This window comes from Sciurus carolinensis, chromosome 5 (assembly GCF_902686445.1).
Source record: "Sciurus carolinensis chromosome 5, mSciCar1.2, whole genome shotgun sequence".
Classification (NCBI taxonomy): Eukaryota; Metazoa; Chordata; class Mammalia; order Rodentia; family Sciuridae; genus Sciurus; species Sciurus carolinensis.
In genome coordinates, this window is record NC_062217.1 from 40543763 (window position 1) to 40566488 (window position 22726).

The 22726-nt window shown below is 34.2% G+C and overlaps 1 protein-coding gene across 1 annotated transcript in view; it reads left to right on the forward strand.

Moving 5' to 3' along the window:
- The window catches only part of Sucla2 (succinate-CoA ligase ADP-forming subunit beta), a 46828-nt gene extending 25951 nt beyond the window's left edge, over nucleotides 1-20877 (forward strand). Inside the window, exons 6-11 of the mRNA XM_047554476.1 lie at nucleotides 1085-1223; nucleotides 14154-14315; nucleotides 14411-14553; nucleotides 17093-17213; nucleotides 17671-17759; nucleotides 20115-20877. Of these exons, the coding sequence (XP_047410432.1) occupies nucleotides 1085-1223; nucleotides 14154-14315; nucleotides 14411-14553; nucleotides 17093-17213; nucleotides 17671-17759; nucleotides 20115-20189 (729 nt within the window). The 3' untranslated portion in view covers nucleotides 20190-20877. The remainder of the gene's footprint in view (nucleotides 1-1084; nucleotides 1224-14153; nucleotides 14316-14410; nucleotides 14554-17092; nucleotides 17214-17670; nucleotides 17760-20114) is intronic.
- The last annotated feature ends 1849 nt before the right edge of the window (nucleotides 20878-22726 follow it).

The window sequence follows — 22726 nt, forward strand, 5'->3', positions numbered from 1 at the left end:
TAAGCCTATAAAAGTAATGAGTCACAGCCTTGCAATGAAATGGCACTTTATTTTTTATTATTCTTTATTCAAAATATCTTAACCAAAAATTACATTTCTTTGCTTGGTCAGCCACTTTATTTATTGGCATTTGACTCTTTGCAAACATCATACTTACCCTAAGATTTTCTGTTACTGAAAGTCAAAAGAATGTGTTGTAGGCTTAAGTAGCAGTTGAAAATGAGGAAGGAATTCTCTGTAGTGTTCCTGAGCACTGGTGTCACTGTTAGGATACACATATAGATACATATTCTCTGTAGCAGTGTTTCAAATTGTTTATGGAAGTTGAGATGCTTAGTATACTGTAGAATTTGTGAACCAGAACTTGTGGGTTGGGATCTTGATATTTTATTGTTTAAAAACTTTATAGTATCTCTAATTAGAAATCTCTGCTCAAGACTATAAACTCTTCTATTAGGTTAGAGGGTTAAATACCTGTATCTTTTGGTTTGGGGCACAGTGCCTGGTTTATGTTAGGTGTTTTGTGGTGCTGCTTGAACCCAGGGTCTTGTGCTGTGAGGCAAGTACTCTACCAACTGAGCTATATTCCCAGCCAGGTGTTCAATAGATTTTTAAATGAACAGAATAATACTCATTTGACTATATGTGTCCTAAATTACCTAAAAGGTGAAATAGAGTGTTTTAATCTTTTAGCCATTATTAGAACCATTGGGATTATCAAATAATCCTTTATATGTAGTTTTAATAAAATATAAGCCTCTTTGAGTTTAGGTTGGGCATAAGGCTTAGTGGCAGTATGGAGGCTATGGAAGAAACAGAAATTGTAATGTAGGTGAATGGAAAGTCACTTGACCTTTCATTTATCTTTTGTGAAATGAGCATAATACCTGCCTTGTCAGGATTTTGAATATTAGGTTTTGTTTAACCATGTTATTGAAGCTGCAATTTCACTGATTAATGTTTGACTGTAAGTGACTCATCCTTATTTTTTTAAATGATAAACTACAAGGTTTTTTATTTACAGTACTTTAATGCTGACTGAGCATATACACACTACTTATAATAAAAGACAAATTACTTTCAGCTTGCACAGAAGATGGGATTTCCACCTAATGTTGTGGATTCTGCAGCAGAAAACATGGTCAAGCTTTATAACCTGTTTCTGAAATATGATGCAACCATGGTAGAAATAAATCCAATGGTAGAAGATTCAGATGGAGCTGGTAAAGTATCTTTTATCAAATATTGATTGTGCATTTATATCTCTGTCACATGCTTCACTAAGGAAGTTGAACTCATAAGGAAGTAAACTCATTCTTGAGCAGAAGCTTATTTTATAATGAATTGAAAGTGAATGACTGAGAGAAACCTATTAAAACAAACTTGATACACATGCACACACAGAGATCAGAGTTCTTTGTCATATGGTAATCATCATCCACATGTGGCTATTTTAATTAAAATTATATAAGATTTAAAATTTTACTTCTTTAGTCCCACTAGTCATATTTGAAGTGTTCAGTAACTGTGTGTGGTTACTATATTGGGTAGCATATAGAGAGAGCATTTCCATCATTGCAGAAGGTTTTATTGGGCAATGTTGGGTTAGAATATTGAGTGTAGTGGTAGTAAATAGCTATAGGTTTGGGGAATTAGCCTTTTGGGTCTCCATGAGTTTTATAGTTTAGAGATGATGGATCTTTGCTGTGCAAAAGGATATGTTCAGATGCTGTAGTAGTTTTTTAGCCACTAGAGAAATAAGATTAGCTTATGTCACTTGATGGCTTTTCTTTTGCATATGCTTAAAAGGTAAAACTGATTTGAATCATTATTCCTTCCATGTGTAGTTTTTTTGTTTTAATGTTACTCTATTGTAGTCTAAATTTTTCTTGATATTTTATATTAACTACTTCTACTGTAATTTATTTGATTTTGTTTCAGGTTTCTTTGGGCAATTCTTCCTAAGCATTTATAGCCTGTTTTTCACTTTTATATTTGTAATTGGTTCTATTCTTTATCAAATAAATCAATTTTCAGTTGGTCATAATATGATAGTATAAATTATGAGTAAATTCTCTTGTGATAATATAGTTTATAAAACTGAACATAATTAAACTTTTTGAAGAGTGACGTATAAGGCACATTTTAAAAATGCATTCAGTATAGAATTATCTGTGTAAAACACATTTCTTATAATTTTCCTGATTATGTAACTTTAGACAGACCAATTAACATTGAAAGCAAGCCCACTGAATTCTTTACAACTGTGAAATTCAGTAGCCGTATTTTATTGCTAAGGGAATTTTTTTTCCTCTTAGCTGTTTTTTCTATGTACCCAGGCTTTTCCTTTTCTTAGTATGCATTTGTATATGTGTAGAGGTAATTTTTTTCCTAATAAAGGGCATTATATATTTATTATAGAAAATTGTCAAAATGCAAATACAGGTATAAAGAAATACAGGTGTAAAGGAAAAAAGAACCCTTAAAATTCCAGTACTCAATACCCTTGTAAGTTGCATGTAGTTCATTTCACCTTTTTCTGTAATTGAAATCATACAGTCTATTCAGTTTGTATTTTTCAACTTTTAAAGTTAAAACTATATAGTAGACTTCTTCTCATATTAAATATTTTTAAAAACATGATTTTTAAAGACATATTTATATGTCTTTAAATGCAACTGATTTTCTTTCATATAGAGTCTGAGAAGCAAGATTTTTGGATCAGAGAAAGTATTTTTTTAAAATTTATTTTTATTGTAAACAAATGGGATACATGTTGTTTCTGTTTGTACATGGAGTAACAGCATACCATTTGCATAATCATACATTTACATAGGGTAATGATGTTTGATTGATTCTGTTATTTTTTTCTTTCCCCCCAACCCCTCCCACCCCTCTTTTCCCTCTATACAATCCCTCCTTGCTCCATTCTTACCCCCCTCCCACCCCCCATTATGTGTCATCATCCGCTTATCAGTGAGATCATTTGTCTTTTGGATTTTTGAGATTGGCTTATCTCACTTAGCATGATATTCTCCAATTTCATCCATTTGCCTGCAAATGCCATAATTTTATTATTCTTTATAGCTAAGTAATATTCCATTGTATATATATACCACAGCTTCTTTATCCATTCATCAATTGAAGGACATCTTAGGTTGGTTCCACAATCTGGCTATTGTGAATTGAGCAGCTATGAAAATTGATGTGGCTGTATCTCTGTAGTATGCTGATTTTCAGTCCTTTGGGTATAGGCCGTGGAGTGGGATAACTGGGTCAAATGGTAGGTCCATTCCACGTTTTCTAAGGAATCTCCACACTGCTTTCCAGAGTGGCTGCACTAATTTGCAGCCCCACCAGCAATGTATGAGTGTACCTTTTTCCCCACATCCTCTCCAACACCTATTGTTGCTTGTATTCTTGATAATCGCCATTCTAATTGGGATGAGATGAAATCTTAGGGTAGTTTTGATTTGCATTTCTCTTGTTACTAATGATGGTGAACATTTTTTCATATATCTGTTGATTGCTTGTAGATCTTCTTCTGTGAAGTGTCTGTTCATATCCTTATCCCATTGTTGATTGGGTTATTTGTATTCTTTGTGTAGAGTTTTTTGAGTTCTTTATATATTCTGGAAATTAGTGCTCTATCTGAAGTATGAGTGGCAAAGATTTTCTCCTAGAGTAAGAGTATTTTTAATGTATGTTTAATTATTGTGTCAGAGTTATAACATTTTCGATATATTTACCAGGTAGTTTATTCTTCTTTCCCTTTCCCTTCTCTTCTTGTTGTAATATATACCCAGAGTATCTGTCTTGTTGCATATTTTGCCAGACATTGAGTTTAATCTCTATCAAACTGATAATGAAGAAAGGGTGACTTGTTTTGTTTCTTAGTTCTTTGATTTTAGATGTTGAGACATTTTCATATTTATTGAACTGTTTCCCTTCTGTGAATTTTCTGTTGATATCCATAGCTACATGTTTTAGTTCTCTGTGGTTGCTATCACATATTACTATAAATTTAGGTGACTTAAAACAACAATTTTTTTCTCTCTCAGTTCTGGAGGCCGGAAGTCTAAACTTGGTATCACATGAATTCAAGGTATCACTCTCTGGAGGCTCTCGTGAAGGATCTGTTCCTTGCTTCTTCCAGCTTCTGGTGGCATTCCTTTGCCTGTGGACTCCTTATTTCAATCTCTTCCTTTGTCTTTTAAGGATACTTGTGATGTCTTTTAGGGCCCACTCAAATAATCCAGTCTCAAAATCCTGTTTTAATCACCTTGGTAGAAATGTTACCATATAAAGTAACATTCACAGATACAATGGAATAGGACCCAGTATTTTTGGGTGCTCATTATGCTATAGTATGCAAAAAAAAAAAAAAAAAAAAAAAAGAAGATACTTTTCCTCATTAATATGATGAGGTCATTATGTCTTTTTTATTTTAATTTATTTACATGATTAAAAAAATCTATATAATGGAGTGAATTTCTGCCCATCTTATTACTTTACTGGGAAATCTTGTTTTCTCTCCATCCTTATTTACTTCCATTCTCTTTGTCCACCCCCTCCTTGTTTCTTATTATTTTGCAAGTACAGAAAAGATTGCAAACGGTATACAGTTTGCATCTTGCTTTATTTACGTAATGACAGATTCCGATAATTTCTTCATGTGAATGGGCTCTTTATTTATTAAGGCAGTTACTTCTTGTCTGGCACATGGCATGAGTATTTTTCTGAGTTTTTCTTTGTTGTTTAATATTGCTTGATTTTTTGGGGGGGCATGTTAAACCTTTTGTATATAGTCATATCTCATTTTGACTTCCATTACTTTTATGCTGACAGATATTTTCTCCTCCTAAGATCAGCAACTGTTCATCTGCAATGTTTTTATTTCTTACTTACAAGACTTTAACTGGATTTAACGATTTACTTTAGCATGACTTCTTTTTCTTTTAAGAGCCAACTTTTAAAATTATTGTCAAATAAAGTGTTAAATTGTTTCTTTTCCCAACTGATTTTGGTGCCCTCTCCTATCATTGATCCATGATTCCATAGAACTGATTGTTCTTTTTGTATCAGTAATTTCCTTCTTTAGAAATTATCTTTGACAACACAGATGAACCTGGAGTATTAAGTGAAATAAGTCAGACACAGAAAGACAAATACTGCATGATTTTACTTATGTATGGAATTTTCAAAATGTTGAGCTCTTAGAAAAAGATAACAGTGGTTACCAGGGTCAGGGGGTGGGAAAAATTGGAAGATGTTGGTCAAATAGTACAAACTTTGAGTTATAAAATGAATGTATGGAGCCTAATGTACAGCATGGTAACTATAGTTAATAATAATGCATACTCAAAATTTGCTTAGATACTAGATCTTAGGTATTCTCTTCAAACACAAAAAACAGGGAAGTGTGTGAAGTGATGACTATATATATATTTATTAGCTTGAATGTGGTAATCATTTCATAGTGCATACAAATATCAGAATATCATTTGTGTACCTTTAATGTGTACAGTTATACAGTTATACCTCCATTAAGCTGGAAAAGATAAACTTTATCCCCTTCAAAACCAACCCAATAGAAAAAAATATTTAAAGAAGAGTCAATTTTTATATTTATTCTTTTAGATTTATAGGTCAATGAATGACCTTTAGAGAAACAGATGAAAATTGCATGAAAGCAAGTACCTCATCCAAGGAAAATGCACCAGTGTTTTCATGTGAGCTTGTACACATAAAGAAATTCCTCGAAGTCTGTAGTCCTGTAGTTGTTTCTTGGATGTGAAATTACTAACCCATTGTATTTAGTTTTCCTGTTTCTATAACAAAATACCTGACACTGAGTATTAATGTATAAAGAAGAGAAGTTTGTTTAGTTCACAGTTTTAAAGGCTGAAAGTCCAGGACCCAGTAGCCTCATCTATTTGTCCTCTGGTGAGAACCTTATGAAGAATGGCATCACGATGGTGGTAGTGCCTTTTTAAAAGATCACATAGGAGGGTAGAAAACCAGAGGGATTTAGGGGCCAGACTCTTTTTATTATACTTCATTCTCAGAGGCACTAAGTAGTGTTCCATGAGAACTATGTTAATTGTTCATCCCTTTGGAGGTCAGTCCCACTAGTGACCTAATTAACTGACTAGGCACTACCTCTTAAAAGGTTCTATCACTGTCTCAACACTACCACACTGCAGACCAAACCTCTAGGATGTGAACCTTTGGAAGACACATTCAAACCATATTCAGATTTTAACACTCCTATGTGTAGGTAATCTTCAAAATTCTTTTGTAAAATTTAAAACAAATCATTCTAGAGTTTTATTGTAATTGTATTAATCCTATAAATTAGTTGGGGAAAATGGACACCTTTGTGGTGTCAACTTTTTCTAACTAGAAACACATGTTTCTTTTTATGTAAGAATTAATTTATATATTTTAAAATGATGCTCATCATTTTCTTTATGTAGGTATCCAGCATTTTCTTTAGTTATTTTTATAGATTTATTTATTTTCTTAGATTTATTTCTGTTATGAAGGTTATGCTGTTATGAATGGGATCTTTTCTGCTATTTTCTAATGTAGAGAGACTATTAATTTTAGTTTTCATTTGTAGGTTTTAATTCTATTGTCATATTTACTTTCCTTAGTCTTTTAAATCTCTACTGCATTTTAGCCTGGCCCCCATGTTTTGGCTTAGTTTTATTTTCTTCTCTCCCAGTTTTATATTTTGACCTCACAGAAGACACATTCTGAGTATACTTTGTTTTCCTATGGGAAATTTTTTCCTGAAGTCTATTTATTTTCATTACTAGTTAATAAACCACAGTAGTTTCTGTGTACTAGGCACTGTCATAACTTTACAAATATAAACACCTTTAAGTCCACTTAATATTTGTAACAATTATATCAGGTAGGTGCTACTCCTGTTATCCTTATTTTGTAGGAAACTAAGTTATCAAGAGGTTAAGCGACTTGCCCAGGGGCTTATGGCTAGGGCTAGAGATGAAATGTAAACCCAAGAGCAGTCAACTGTTGAACTTGTGCATAGTTGTATGCCAGGGATATGTTGTGTAGAGAGTGATATATTGGCAGTGTTGGTGTAGGAAGAGATTAAAGATAGGGGTAATCTTTTAGGAAGCTGTAGTTGTGGTCTAAGCAGAAGGCAATGGAAATGGAAAACGAAGGTCTTGGACAAATTAGTCCAAACTTAGGCTCTATTAGCAAATCTACATTTTTTTCCTCTATTTATTTTCAATGGAAACTTTAGACCAATATAGACTCTATAATTACAAACATTTCAGATTGATAGGTTTTTTTTTTAATGAGGTACATATTTGATTTCAAAAATAATAATTAAAAATATTGATATTTGTCTCCTTTTGTACTGTTACCACATGACAAGATTAAATATAAATTTGGGAAAATTTTAATAATATTCCTAAAATAATAGTTTAAGGACATTTTGAAAAACTAAATTTGGAATTACTTCTTTTGTTACCTTTTTTTGAGAGTATTTCTACTGTACAGAATGAATTATATCTCTTAATTTGTACTGGTTTAGTTCAAATAGTAGATGGGAACTTATTTACTCTAAATCCCAGTGATGCTCTAAAACATAGGATAATATTTAATATATTTGAACAGAATTGCTTAAATAGCTTATTATACCCTTGCTATCAGGATCTCTGAAAAGTCCACTAGCGATTACCTTCCCTTCTCTTCCAGAATTTTAATCAAACTGAATCTGCCAACTATATTACAGAATTAGGTAGACCTACTCTACCTACTGTAGACCATTATAGGGTAGTTCTTTCAGAGAGAGAATCTGTACAGGAATAGCAATTGGAAATAAATGCTGTAGATAGGAAACTCACTCCCAAGAGAAGGAAAAATTGAGTTTAATTATACCTGGGTGGTTTTATAATATCCAGATTTAGCAGATAGGTAATTCACGTCCCCTTTTCTGGGAAGAAGTGAGTATACAGACATAGCAAGAGGGCAAATGCTATAGTAGGTGAATCCTTTGTGAAAGGAAATAAGTGGGGAAGGTTTGATCCTCTCAACATTCCTCAGCCATTAGGCCTGCATGTATTTCAGTGGACATAGAGTTCTTGAGGGAGGAGATACTAGCTATCTGTATGGGCCGTCCTGCTCTTTGAGGCCAGTATTCCCAGCCCCAACCAATATTCCTTTGGATGTTCTCTGGAAGCACCTCTAGGCAGCTTATGTGTTTGTTCCTGGAAGTTTCTAAACTGGATCAAAATAGTATACGAATATCAGCTAGGAGAAAGTGTTATTCTGGATACTGAAAACTTATTCTTTTTTTCCTTCCAACATAGATTGTACCCAGTCATATTTTATGGAATATCATAGGTTCTGCAGTAAGGTTAAATAGTGGCATTAAAATACTCTAAATATTCGAAAGTAAACTGATAAAGACATACCAGGAATTTAAAGGGCAAATGTGGCAAAGTTCAAAAGACCTTAGGAACAGAAATCCCAAATCAGATTCCCTTCTCACATAAGTCCAAAGAATTAATGTTTCTTTTAATTTCTTGGTTGAATATTAACTAGATGGACTGAGTTATGAATTCTAGATAGAGTTGGGATTCGTTTAGCCATGGAAATTGTGACTGTCTCTCATGGAGATAGGTAGTTTCTTCCTCAGAAGTTAAATTGTTTATATTTTAAGTCTCTTATGTGCCTCACTTTTAAAGGCATATAAAATGTTAGTACATACAAACTTCTCACAGCTTTGGCTCCTCGGTTACCACATCTGAACAGAGAAACAACTCTTCCCAAACCTAGCCATTCTCTAGGATTGGTACAATTATGTTCCCAGAATCTTGTATTTAGTTTTATCAAAGGTCATGGCAAATATGTAGTGCTGTTTGTGGGGAGGATTCATTATCAAAAGTGGTCAATTGTTTCTTAGTTAATATATGATTTAAATGTAGTTGTCTAAGAATTATGCAAGAAAAGCTCATTGTGCAGTTGAAATGGAAAATAGAAGGAAAATAATTGTCAGTATTTTCCTTTCACAGCATTAATTTAATATGATGGATCATGTCTTGCTGAATTAAAACACTGTGCTGTGTAGGTGTTTTCCTCCCTTACTTTTTGTTTTTCCATAGAAATAAAACAGTACAAAGAACTCCAGTATATACTTTACTCAGCTTTGCTGATTCTTTACTTTTTGCCCCATTTGTTGTATTCTCTTCTCTCTCTCCTTTCTTTCCCTTTCCCTCTTCCATTCTGTGTATGTGTAAAAATGTATAGTTTTGAAGTATTTGAGAGTAATTAGGAGACATGATTCTCCTCTATTCCTAAATATTTCATTATCTAAAACCAAGAGCATTCTCTTATATAACCTAAGTATGTTTATCACAACTATGAAATTTAATATGGATAAAAGATTATCTAATCCATAATACCTATTCAGATGTAGACAGGTATCCTAGTAATTTTCTTTATGCATTTTATCCGTGATAACCAGGATCCTAGTCTAGGATCACACATTTAATTTAGTTATGTCCATTTGATCTGGAACAGTTTTTCAAGTTTGCTCTGTTTCTTTTTTTTTTTTTTGGATGCTGGGGATCGAACCCAGGGCCTTGTGCTTACAAAAGCAAGCACTCTACTGCTCTGTTTCTTGATCTTGATTTTCCTTTTTTAAAGAAGAGATCATTTGTTGTGTAGACTGCCCTTCAGTTTTTGTTTTTGATTGTTTTTTTTTTTTTTTTTTTGTCTAATGTTTACTCCAGTTTTTTCCTTCATAGTGTACCATACCTTATGTTGATTCATTTTGACATTGATAATATTAACTTGAATTACTTGGTTCATGTAGTATCCATAAGATTTCTCCATGATAGAATTACCATTTTTTCTTTTATTAAGACGTTTGTGGGAAGTTATTTTAAGACCATGTTCCTTTCAAACTCATTAATTTCTAACTCTATCATTCCTTCTATATTTACTGGTTGGCATTGTATTACAAAGAAGAGCTTTCCCAGATGGGTGCTGTGGCTCATGCCTGCAATCCCACTGGCCCGGGAGGCTGAGGCAGGATTGTGAGTTCAAATCCAGCCTCATAACTTCGTGAGGCCCTAAGCAACTCAGCAAGATCCTGTGTCTAAATAAAATATAAAAAAGGGCTGGGGATGTGGCACACTGGTTAATCACCTCTGGGTTCAATCTCCAGCACCAAAAAAAAAAGCTTTCACTTTTCCCCATTTGTTTGTTACAAAATGGGCTGTTCAGTTCTTATGTATTAATGAGTAATAATCCATTTTTATACTACTTGGGAGCCTGAGACAGAGGGTTTCTTGAGCCCAGGAGTTCAAGGCCAGCCTGAGTAACATGGTAAGTAATGTCCCACCCCACTCCCCAAATTCATTTTTGTCATTACTATATTTTGTTACTAAGACTATTTTAAATTTGACCAGTAGAGGCTCCTGTCAAGCTGGCTCCTTTGGGCTCTTTTTATTTTATCTGAAATAATTTTTTAAACATTGATTATACTGGAGATTTTACCCAGAGGCACTTTACCACTGAGCTACATTCCCAGCCCTTTTTATTTTATTTTGAGATGGGGACTTCCTAAGTTGCCCCAGGCTGGCCTTGAACTTATGATCCTCCTGCCTCAGCCTCCTGAGCACCTGGGATTACAGGCATGTGCCACTGTGTCTGGCCTAACTTTTATTTTTGAAATAAATATAGACTAATAGGAAATTGCATAAATAGTACAAAGGATCTTGTATCCCCTTCACCAAATGGTGACATTTAATATAAGCTATATATATCAAAATAGATAGTTGATGGCCAGTTTTTATATGATTATGTATAGATAAATTTTATCCCATAAATAGATTTGTGTAAGTACCACCACAATCAATACACATCTATTCCATCGTCACAAAAAGATCTCTCTCCTGTACATCCTATTTTCATATCTTTCAGCTTATTTCCTATCCTGTCCTGGTGCTCTAGAAACCACTAGTCTTTTCTCCATCTCTTATAGTTTAGACTTTTTCAAAATGTGTACATAAATGTGATCACAGGATATGTAATTTTTCGAGATTGACTGTTTTGCACCACCTAATTATTTGAGGCCTATTCAGGTTGTTACATGTGCCATTAGTTCATTCCTTTTTATTACTGAGTAATGTTCCATTTTTTAGGTGCACCTGATTGTTTTCAGCCATTCATCCTTTGAAGGATATTTGGGTTATTTTTAATATTTTGCTATTACTAATAAACTGATGTGAACCTTTGTATATAAATTTTATATTACTTCCTTTGTCCTTTTGACTTGCCCCTATTATTCTTTGAGTACTTCTACTTTTTTGCAACAAGATATTTCAGGGTTTTTAAATTAACTTTCCTTCTAATAACTCTGGAATCATCCTTTTCTCCAAAGGGCCCTGGTTCCTTTTTGTGCAAAGTTATATTTAGGCACCAGGAAGTACACACTACCTATGCTTATTGCTGTTAATGTGTCATGACTTCTAGGGCTTCTAAGTAGAGCCAAAGGTAGGTGTGTGTGTGTTTGAGAGAGAGCTCTTTTTTTAAAATCTACAATTTTTGTGTGTGTGTGGTTCTGGGGTACTTAAACTCCAGGGTACTTTACCCACTGAGTTATATTCCAGCTCCATTTATTTATTTAAGACAGGATTTTGCTTAGTTGCTAACGAGTCTTGCCAGTTGCTGAGGCTGGCATTGAACTTGTGATCTTCCTGCATCAGTCTCCCAAGTAGTTGGGATTATATGTGCCACTACCCCAAACCAAAATCTCTGAAATTTATGCTGATATTTCTTAATTCCAGTCTAATTCCTTGAGGTTCATTCTAGTTCTACCATTTTTGATATTTGATATTCTGTTACCCAACATTTGTAAAACTGACTTTCATTGTCTTCATTTGCTCATCTATTTCTGGTCTTCTTTCCTGCCCCATAGATAAAGTTTTTCAGTCTTGGCACTATTGACATTTTGGGGTAGATTATTTTTTGTTAGGGAGGGTTATTCTGTGTCCTTTAGGATATTTAACAGAATGTTTACCCAGTGGCACTAATTTCATGTAGCATTTCTTAGTGTAGATATGCTAGTGATGGATTTTGTTTCCATTTATTTGAAAGTGTTTTTACTTAGCCTTCTTTTTAAAGCATATTTTGAGTAGATATAGAGTTCTAGCTTGATATATTTTTCTTTCCTCTTTTTTCTCCTCCATTCTCCTCCTCCCTTTGCCTTCCAGTTTCACATGTTAGACTTCTTGATACTGTACAAATAGGTCACCAAGGTATGTTTTCCCCCTGCTTCTTCAGATAGGACAACTTCTTTAGGTTCATTGATCCATTGTTAATCTGTTAAGGCTATCAAGTGAATTTTTCACTTCAGGTATTGTACTTTTTACTTCTAGATTTTACATTTTTTTTTGTTCACTTTTATGGTTTTATTTTCTGCTGAGATTATCTGCTCATTTGTTATGACCATGTTTTCCCGTAAATTCTTAGACATTTAAAATAATCATTTTGCAGTCCTCTCATAATTTAAACCTGAGTCATCATGGGTTTGGTTTCATGTGGCTGCTTTTAATTATACATATTGTACGTTTGGGAAATGGATTCTGACATCTTCCTCTGAAAGAATATTGATTTTTTTTTTCTATTGTTGGCAATAAACTTTCTATTGTTGGACTCAAAACTTTCTCCAGTGTCGTGTGGCATTTGAAACTGCTCATGTTTTTCAGTCATCTATCATTCAGGAACTGCAGAGAGAATATTGTAATTAAAAAGTGAGGAAGGGTTAGAGTACAGACTGAAAGATGAAGTTAGAGAAGAAACCTTCAGGAGAGCCATTTTGGTTGTGTGCTGAAGGTAAAAGCTAATAGGATGGGTATAAGAGAGAATGGCAGGGGAAAATTTTGGTGTAAGAAATCTCAGCATGGGAGTTGGTAGTTTATAAGTATTTTAGATTATATGGGCCATGTATGATTTGGGGTTCTACTGTTTTTCTTCTTCCTTTTGTTTTTCTTCTTTTCCCTCTTTTTTTCTTTTTAATCTTTTAAAAATATAGACCCCATTCTTATTTCATGGACCATAATAAAAACAGGCACAGGTCTAATCTGATCGATGGGCCACATAACTTGTTGACCCTTCTTTTTAAACAGAAGTCTTCTAAGGAGTTCTACTGTTTAGGGAGCAAAGAGGAAGGGGAAGGTAGAGTTGAATAATTTTTTAAAAGCTTTATATTTAGATGGAGAAATGATAGTATTTTTGTAAGTCAGAGGGATTTGACCACTAGAAAAGTGGGGGGAGGGGAGTTTTTTGTTCTTTTTTTTGGGTACTGAGGATTGAACCCAGGGGTGTATAACTGCTGAGTCACATCCTCAGCCCTTTTATTTAGTGACAGGGTATCACCGAGTTGCTTAGCACCTTGCATTTCCTGAGGCTGACTTTGAATTCATGATCTTTCTGCCTTAGCTTCCTGAGCCACTGGAATTACAGGCATATACCACTGAGCCTGGTGAGGGAGGGGATTTTTAATTAGCAAAGGTAGAATTGCTAGAACAGTGTACTTCAGTGATGAGAGGGGATATGACATGGTGCCCAAGTGAAGGGGTTAGCTGGGAACATGGAAAGTGAATCCTTGGAAAGTTTTAAAAAATTAAAAATGTCTTCGAGGTGGTTTTTTGTTTTTTAATTGTTTGCTTCTTTATATGGTGCCCAGGATATAAAAACAGCAACTTTGGAGCATGGTGTGGTGGTGCAAGACTGTAATCCCAGCAACTTGGGAGGGGTGAGGCTGAGAGGATTGCAAATTTGAGGCCAAACTCAGCAATTTAGCAAAGCCCTAAGCTACTTAGCAAGACACTGTCTCAAGATAAAAAAAATTTAAAAATAAAAAGCTGGGCTGGGGAGGTAGCTCAAGGGTTAAGCACCCTTCAGTTTAATCCTAGAACCCCCTCAAAAAAAAAAAAAAAAAAATCATTGAGAACATAAATTGAAATACTTAAGTAGCTAAATTACAATGTGCTTTCTCCCTAAACAATATTTGATTGTTGTATAGTTCATTGTTGATTGTTGTATAGTTCATTGTGTCTGTCTTGACATTAATCGTTTTCAATATTTTTTTCCCTTAAAAGTGTTATGTATGGACGCAAAGATCAACTTTGATTCTAATTCAGCCTATCGCCAAAAGAAAATCTTTGACCTTCGGGACTGGACCCAGGAAGATGAGAGGGACAAAGATGCAGCTAAGGCAGATCTCAACTATATTGGCCTTGATGGAAATATAGGCTGTCTAGGTACCATGTGTCTTTATGTTGGAGTTGACTCTACTAATCTTAATTTGTTTTCTCTGTGTTTGTTGCTTATACAAATCATTTTTCCTCTTTGGCAGTCAATGGTGCTGGTTTGGCTATGGCCACAATGGATATAATAAAACTTCATGGAGGGACTCCAGCCAACTTTCTTGATGTTGGTGGTGGTGCCACAGTTCATCAAGTAACAGAGGCATTTAAGCTTATCACTTCAGATAAAAAGGTAAGAGCAGGGCTTATGTTTTAGAATTTGAATTGTGAGAAGTAACTTCATTAATTATTAGATGTTGTTGTTATCATAGTTGAGCTGAAATTTGAAAGACCTCAACAGTTTGGAAAAAGGCATTGAAGTTAATGCAGTAAAAGAGAACTTTTGACAGAGTTGCCTGGTTAACTTTGTGATTTAGCAAAAAGGTGAAGAATTATTAGATGATATAAAAAGTGGGAATGAGCCCGTGAAATTCCAATACAAGGAACCCTGCACCATCTTCTTCCCACTTTCCCTTTCCCCTTTCCCCCGAGCGGACACGTTTTGTCCGCTTAGAATAAAGTTCCTTGTGTGGGGAAAAAAAAAAAAAAAAAAAAAAGTGGGGATGATGATCTGGCATGGGAGCCTTCCATATGGGAGTTAATTCCATAATTTCTATTTATTTTTTTTCTGTAACTCCCATTTAGTTAACCATGAAAGTCCAGGAATTAGGAAAATATATAAAGCTATAAAGCTACAAAGAAGAAAGTTAAAAAAAAATCTTTAATTCTATCCAGAGATAACATTAATTATTATTGATTTGATGTTTACTCTAAGGCCTGTTAATACATATGTATTTCACACACACACACGCACACATTACATGTGTATCTTTTTATAAATAACTATCATAAGGTGTGATTCACATACTACACAGTTCACACATTTGTGTGATTTTGTTTTTTTTTTTTGTTTTTGTGGTACTGGAGATTTTACCCAGAGTGTTTTACCACTGAAGTACATCCCAACCTTTTTTATATTTTATTTTGAGACAGGGTCTCACTGAGTTACTGAGGCTGGCCTTGAACTTGTGATCCTCCTGTCTCATCTTCCTAAGTCACTGGGATTACCAGCATGTATATCATGCCTAACTTGTATATATTTTCAATATATATATATTTCGAGTCTTTAGTTTTTTTTTACTAATGTATCTCGAACACTTTTTGCAGTTCACTAATGTATTTTCCAAAACTTATTTTGATGTCTGTATTAATCTTTTATAGATGTGCCATAATTTATAACTATGCATAGATGATTGAAATAAAAGGAATATGAATCATCATAATCTAGAAGACATGTATATTGTTACCCATCAGATATTTGTTAGGGAGTATATCTATTGTGTGACCAGAGTGAATTTTAACTGTACTGTTCTTCAATTATATTAGTGTTTCAGGGTTTATTTATTTTTAAACATTTTGCTTTTACTTGAAGTTGGAAGGGATAAAGTATGGCTGGAATTTTTCAAACATGCAGTGTTTGAACTGGGATGGTGGAAGAATTGGTGTGACAGTTTTGAGCAGGCAGGGGACAGTGTCATTGAATGGCTGCTGTGTAGGATGAAGGTCAGTTGAGAGCTGATAGACCAGGAAGATTGGAAAGGTATTGAGGGGCTAGACAGAATTTTGAGAAGAAAAGATTGGGTTTGATGAGTTAGAGGGGAAAGGCACTACAAGTCAAAGTGGAGGACATTAAGCAGAGAGTGGGATTTGATATTCTGGGGACATTCATTTTGGTCAAGTCTAGAATTGATCCTTGGTAGTAATTAGTTGAAGTGGAGGTAAACGTGGTTGGGTAGAAATCCAGTAACTTTTAAGTCCAGAGTATTAGATAATGTTTTGTGGTGAATATTGATGCCACCCAGAATGAAATGGAGGCAATAAGAAAGGAGCCAAAGTTCACTACAAGTTCTAGTCTGTTGGGAATTCTAGAGCTTCGTTTTCTGAAGGTCTAGAAATAATAGTGACAAAGGAAAGGAATGTGTAGTATAGCTCACTGTGTCTCAACAATTTTCAAAACTTGATAGTCATAGAATATATTTCATTAGGGCCTAAAGATTGGGAAGGTTTTGTAGTAGAGTCCTTTGGCCCCAATTCTTCATCTGTCCCAGAACCTTCCTAGCAGTCAGAAGGTTGAGGGAAACAGTATTTTGGCATATCTCTAACAAACTTGTATTTACCACTTGAGAAGCTTGGGTATAGCTGAATGAACTAAACCTCTTAAATTTGTGTGTGTGTGGGGGGGGGGAAGAACAGAACACCAATTCAGAAGTATCAGTGTGATGGTGAAAGAATGCTGACCCAAATATGCCCTGAGGTTTAGAGGTGAAGTGTAGCCAAGAGTGGGCAGACAGGAGAAGTTGAGTGATTCTGGTGGGGATTTGTGTCAGAAATCGATTTCATCCATGGGCTTGAATGAGGAGGGGATAGGTAGTGAACTCTCATGGAGATCTTGCATGTTGGTGAGTGACTGTGTTTAATAGGAAAAAGTAAGTGGAACTAGGGAGATAAAAGTAGAAAAGAGAATAGAAACCAGGTGTTGAAATTACCCAAGAAAGTGGAAATGAGTTCTGGTGGGCAGTGGATTAAGAGCTAGAAGATGATATAGTGGTTTGGTATGAAAATTTTTCCATGGAAGTCATTTTTATAAAGCACAGAATCTAGTATTTTCTTGTGAGGTAAGGACAAATACTTATTCTTTTAAAATTTTAATCTACCAAAACCACTTAATACAGGTACAGGCTATTCTGGTCAACATTTTTGGAGGAATCATGCGATGTGATGTTATTGCACAGGGTATTGTCATGGCAGTAAAAGATCTGGAAATTAAAATACCTGTTGTGGTACGGTTACAAGGTGAGTATTAAAGATATCTTGAAGTTTTTCCTGATTGCTTAGAAATTCATAATTCCAAGGAGTTCAGTTTATTAGAGTTTACAAGTAGTCATGTCTTTTTAGTGAAAGCATTATATAATACGAAATTCAAAAGTCATGGTTTTAAAAACAATTTGTAACTTGAGGCCAAAATGTTAATAGTTTGGATTGATGTAATTTGATATATTTTTTTATTTGTTGTGATTTATCTGGAGTTCTGACTTGCCTTAATTATCATGAACATGGTGAGGTGAAATATTTATGAGATAATTCCAGGTTTTTGCAGTATTTTCTTCAATTTAGAAATATTTATGATAAATGATGGAAGTACTCCTATGTTGAAGTTTTATCATTATAACATGTTGTAGCAGAGATTTTAAATGCTTTTGTGTATATATTTAAAATAATATTTATTTATATTTGCATAAATCATTTCCAGGTACACGAGTTGATGATGCTAAGGCACTGATAGCAGACAGTGGACTTAAAATCCTTGCTTGTGATGACTTGGATGAAGCTGCTAGAATGGTAAGTAAGCATTGTTGATTCAAGGACAAATTTGTAGTGTGTAAAGAATTTATAAGCTGTTAGGTTCTAAAATGAACCAGCTAATTGTTAATATTACTAATAATTATTGCTTCAGCTAAATATTATATAATGAACTGTTAAAAATCGTTCATATTAGTTAAAAATGGTAAGGCAAACTATTCAGGAGGATGATTACAATAAGTACAGAGAATGATGAGATGGCATCTTGCAGGAGGGAATAAAGATTGTGCTCAACTCCAGACACAACCAGGAAAAATGGGGATTTATAGGCAAGGAGGAGGGTGGAAAATTACTTAAACATCATGGGTAAGGTTGAATTTTGGCTAAAATGTTACTGAAATTGGACAATGCAGAGTCTAACGTGGAAGTCCAAAAGTCAGGGCCCAGCTAAAAAGAGTTTGGAGGAGCCTATGAGAATTTGCTGAAGAAGAGAATCTTTCTCAGAACCTCTTATGCCTATGGTCCATCTTAAACAATAATAATTCATGCCTAATATGGTCTCACCTGTATTCTTTTCTACTTTTCCCCTTACTGTTTATTCTGAAATAAATCCCACATGTTTTATCATTGCATTATTTCATTATGTATCTATAAAAAGATAAAATGCTGATCATGATATAAAAGAATTACTGTTGCTTTAAGTAGAATAGTGGTATTATGGTTATGTTTTATTAAAAAGAATCTAGTCAGTATTGCAGTTTCCCTGGTTATCTTATATTGTCCAAATTCTTTGTCAGAATTGGATCAAAATAAGTCTCCCTCCCTCCATCCCTCCTTTTCTTCCTTCCTTCCTTCCTTTCTTCCCCACTGAGCCACATTCCCAGCCCTTATTGTTTTTTTATTTTGAAACAGAGTCTTACTAAGTTGCTTAAGCTACTTACTAAGGTGCCGAGGATCAAACCTAGGGCCTGGCACTGGCACGTTTAAGGCAAGAACTCTATCACTGAGCTACAGCCCTAGCCAAATTAATGTATCATTTCACAAGAATAATAATAATTTTATGTCCTTTGGGAAAGTACCTATTACCAAATAAAATTTGGAATTTATATTCAATCCTGAGTTAAATTAAAGATTAAGAACAAGAGAAGGGTAGGGAGAAAGCGTTTCTGAAAGCTTGTTTTGACTTTGAGATGTGGGATAAATTAGAGAAGAGAGAAGGATAGTAGGATTTTGTTTAGTATAATAATTAAATTTAAAGTAAGGCAAAGGTAAGGAATAGGTTATAATCTCTGAAAATGTGTGTTTGCAATGAAATCCTGAATTTTGTAAAGCTTGGTGGCCATGGAAAGAAAGGAAAACAATCAGTAGGACCTTGATCAGATAGACCACACGAAATGAAAATGAACAGTTGATTTAAGTTGTAACTGTAGGGTTTTACTGATTAGGTTTTTTTGTTTTGTTTTGTTTTTTAGTAGTAACATTGGAATGTTTCTTAGTCAAGAAGTCATGGCAATAATAAGTGCGATGATGATGATATTAGCGAGTGCTACCTGCTACCATTTTTTCAGTGTTGATGTACATGCAATAGGTTATTTTTTTCTAGGATTTAATATAAGTTTTGTGATAACATTTTTATTTTTATAGGTGAGAAAACAGACCAGTAAGTTAACCTATTCAGAGTCATATGTCATAATCATCAGAATGGTGATTTGAATCCAAGATGTTCATCTTCACACTCTTTTATTTTTTTTCCTTGAGCTGCTGGGGATCAAATCCAGGTCCTTGTGCATGGTGGGCAATGCTCTGCCTCAGTATACTCTAGCCCCCAATCTTTTGTTTTGGAAATACTCTGTACAAAAGAGAGAAGCTAAATTATTTTTTTGGTTTAAATATCTAATTTGATATTTTATATGGAAATAGGTAGATATTCTCAGATTGTAGAGGGGCTCTGGTATTTTGCACAGAAATCGCTAATTTACTGATAGAAAGTAAAATACTAACTCCAACAAACTTCTACTCCAATATTGTAAGTTAAGATTATAAACATTTTTCAAAATAATTTTTATTTAGATGTGCTTTGAATTGTGGAGTAACCAACAAAGATATTTACTGTTCTTTAAGATAAAATCTAAAAGATATATGCATATTTAATTATCTAAATATCTATCTTTATCAGAAAGTATTTAATTGAAGTATGGGTTATGAGGAGTATCAGACTGGACTGTCCTTTTAGTGTCAGTTTCTTGTAAGAATGCAGTGTGATTTATAACAGTGTCCAAATAGCCCTGATGTTTTAAATGAAAAAGATTGTGAATTAATTTCACATTGATCTGTAGTTCTGAATTTACCCTTTTATGAAAATAGGGACAAAGATGTTCTGTTCTTTCTTTTCAGGTTGTAAAACTCTCTGAAATAGTGACCTTAGCCAAGCAAGCTCATGTGGATGTGAAATTTCAGTTGCCAATCTGATCTGAGGAGCCAGTGGATGAGTTAAAGGTGTTTAAATGTGCTCTATCCTTAAAAATACTGTGTTCTGTTATTGTTCTTTTTAGTATGTGGAGATTGTAATTGCCATGTAGGCACACAAAACTTTAAAAGCATTTTGTCTACATTTAATTCTGCTGTTCAGAGTGGACTGCTTACATAAAGAATGCATAATGCAGGTATATATTCTTTTGTTGGCAGCCATCTTTCTTCTACAGAATGTTACTTGCAATATGCCTGTTTATTGTTGGATACACAGTTCTTCCTTGATAAGAGTCCTATAAAGAAAATAAATATGATGATAAAGCTTTATTCTTTAGCATTAAAATATATTATATCAAATAACTAGCCTCATTAGTAGAGCAGTGTATTAAAACAATGTTTTATATAAGAAGTGTTTATCTTCAGCACCAAATACATAGTAATGTATCAATCTATTTATAAACAGAACTTTCAAACACTCCTCAGAATGTTGTTTTAAGTATTTCAGTGAAGTAACTTGTTAATTATTTGAACATTGTTTTAATTATTACAAAACAATGATGACTGCAAGTCTCTGATTCTGTGGTAAGAAACTCTTGTAGGTTTGTATCAAATAAAGGCATATTTGCCAAGGACTTGGTAGATAAAACTAAGAATGTCAAATTAAGTTAATAAAAGTTTCTCAATGTGATTTGTATTAATGTTTGCTTTTGTTTTGGGGTTTTGATTTATTCTGTGTCTTTTGAAGCAAAGTAGGAGGTAACATGTTCATTTCATTAAATAGGTCTGAGGAACCAAATTTTGGATCATATGTGTGACATGACCGTACATATTATAAAACTATGTACAGAGTTCACTCTTTAGGTACATGCCATCTGATACATCTTCTGAAGAGAACACTGTCCTTTGTGCCCATATGTGTGTATAATTTTTGCTTACAGCCTAAAACAGTGTTGATATTTAGTACTACAGAAGGAAATGTCAACCAAATAGCAGACTATTTAATTTAATCATACTGTTGAGAACTTCTAAGTATTTTGGTGTTCTTAAAGTGTGATCAGATGTTTATACTATGAGAGACAGCATCACAGTGTGTATGAGCACAAAGTTTGGCTCCTCTACTTACTAGATATGAATTTGGCTCTGTTGTAATATTAGTGTACCTTAGTTTCCTTAGCTTCTTTCTCACCAATGGAACTACTTATTAGGGAAAGAGAGAAAGATAGCAGTGAGAGAGAAGGAATACATGAGATAATTTATGTACAGAAAACAAAATATGACCATGTGGTGCATGCCTGTAATCCTAGCAACTCCGGAGGATCACAAGTTCAAAGCCAGCCTCAGCAACTTAGCAAGACTCTGTCTCAAAAATAAAAAATAAAAAGGGATGGAGGTGTGACTTAGTGGTTAAGTGCCTCTGGGTTCAAACCCTGGTACCAAAAAATAGAAAAAAGAAAAAAAAAAAAAAAAAAAAAGAGAAAACAAAATATGCATTTAAGCCAAATATATGTTTGATAGTTCAGTTGAAATATATGTTGTAGGACTGGAAAGTTGAATGGTTTATACCCTAAACCATTTAAAATTGTGATAAAGCTATAACTAAAAGTCTAGACCTTTAGTCTTAATTTTTAAAAATGAGTGCCAAATGCCAACCAGTGATTAGCCCAGAAAACACTGACATTTATATTAGTTGGGTTTTAGTTAGGAGTTAAAAGCAATGCTTGGTATTTCAGAGAGGGTATAATACAGAGTATTGGTAACACTAGTGTTTTGATTATTTATTTTTTAACAACTATCCCAAAATCTAGTGATTTTTGAGCACCAACATTTATTTAATTTTCTGTGGGTAGCTGAGGTAGTTCTGGTATTGCAGTCATTTGAGGGTGTCACTGAGCATGGAGAACCCTTTTCTAAAATGGCTCACTCACATGGCTTTTGGTCAGAGACCTCAGTTTCTTACCATGTGGACTTTTCCACAGGGTGCTTCAGTGTCTGTGACATGACAGCTGGTTTTCCCCCAGCATGTAATCCAAGGGGGCAAGGGGTAAGCCACAGTACCTTTTATGTTCTAATCTCAATGTCACTTATGTCACAGTTTATTAGAAATGAATTTTTTTTTTTTTTTTTTTTTTGGGTGTTGGGGATCGAACCCAGGGCCTTGTGCTTGCTTACAAGGCAAGCACTCTACCGACTGAGCTATCTCCCCAGCCCCTAGAAATGAATTTTTAAGTACAGCTCACAAGGGGGGGAGACTTAAGATCCACTTGTTGAAGGGAGATGTATAAAAGAAGTTGTAACCTGTGACAGCTCATGTTGGCAGATTGAAAGTGCAAACAGTAATTTCTGAGTTAACTTGAAAGATTTGTAACTGCTGGAACTTAGGTAGTCATTTGAATCTAGGAGCTTGGAAGACTTCTGATGCTTGGGCAGAGTTGTAAGAACATAGTATAAGGGAAGGCAAGGCAAATGTTTCAAGGACAGTGATCAATAGTGTCAAATAGGCAGGTCTGGGGACACATGCTTGTAATTCCAGGGGCTTT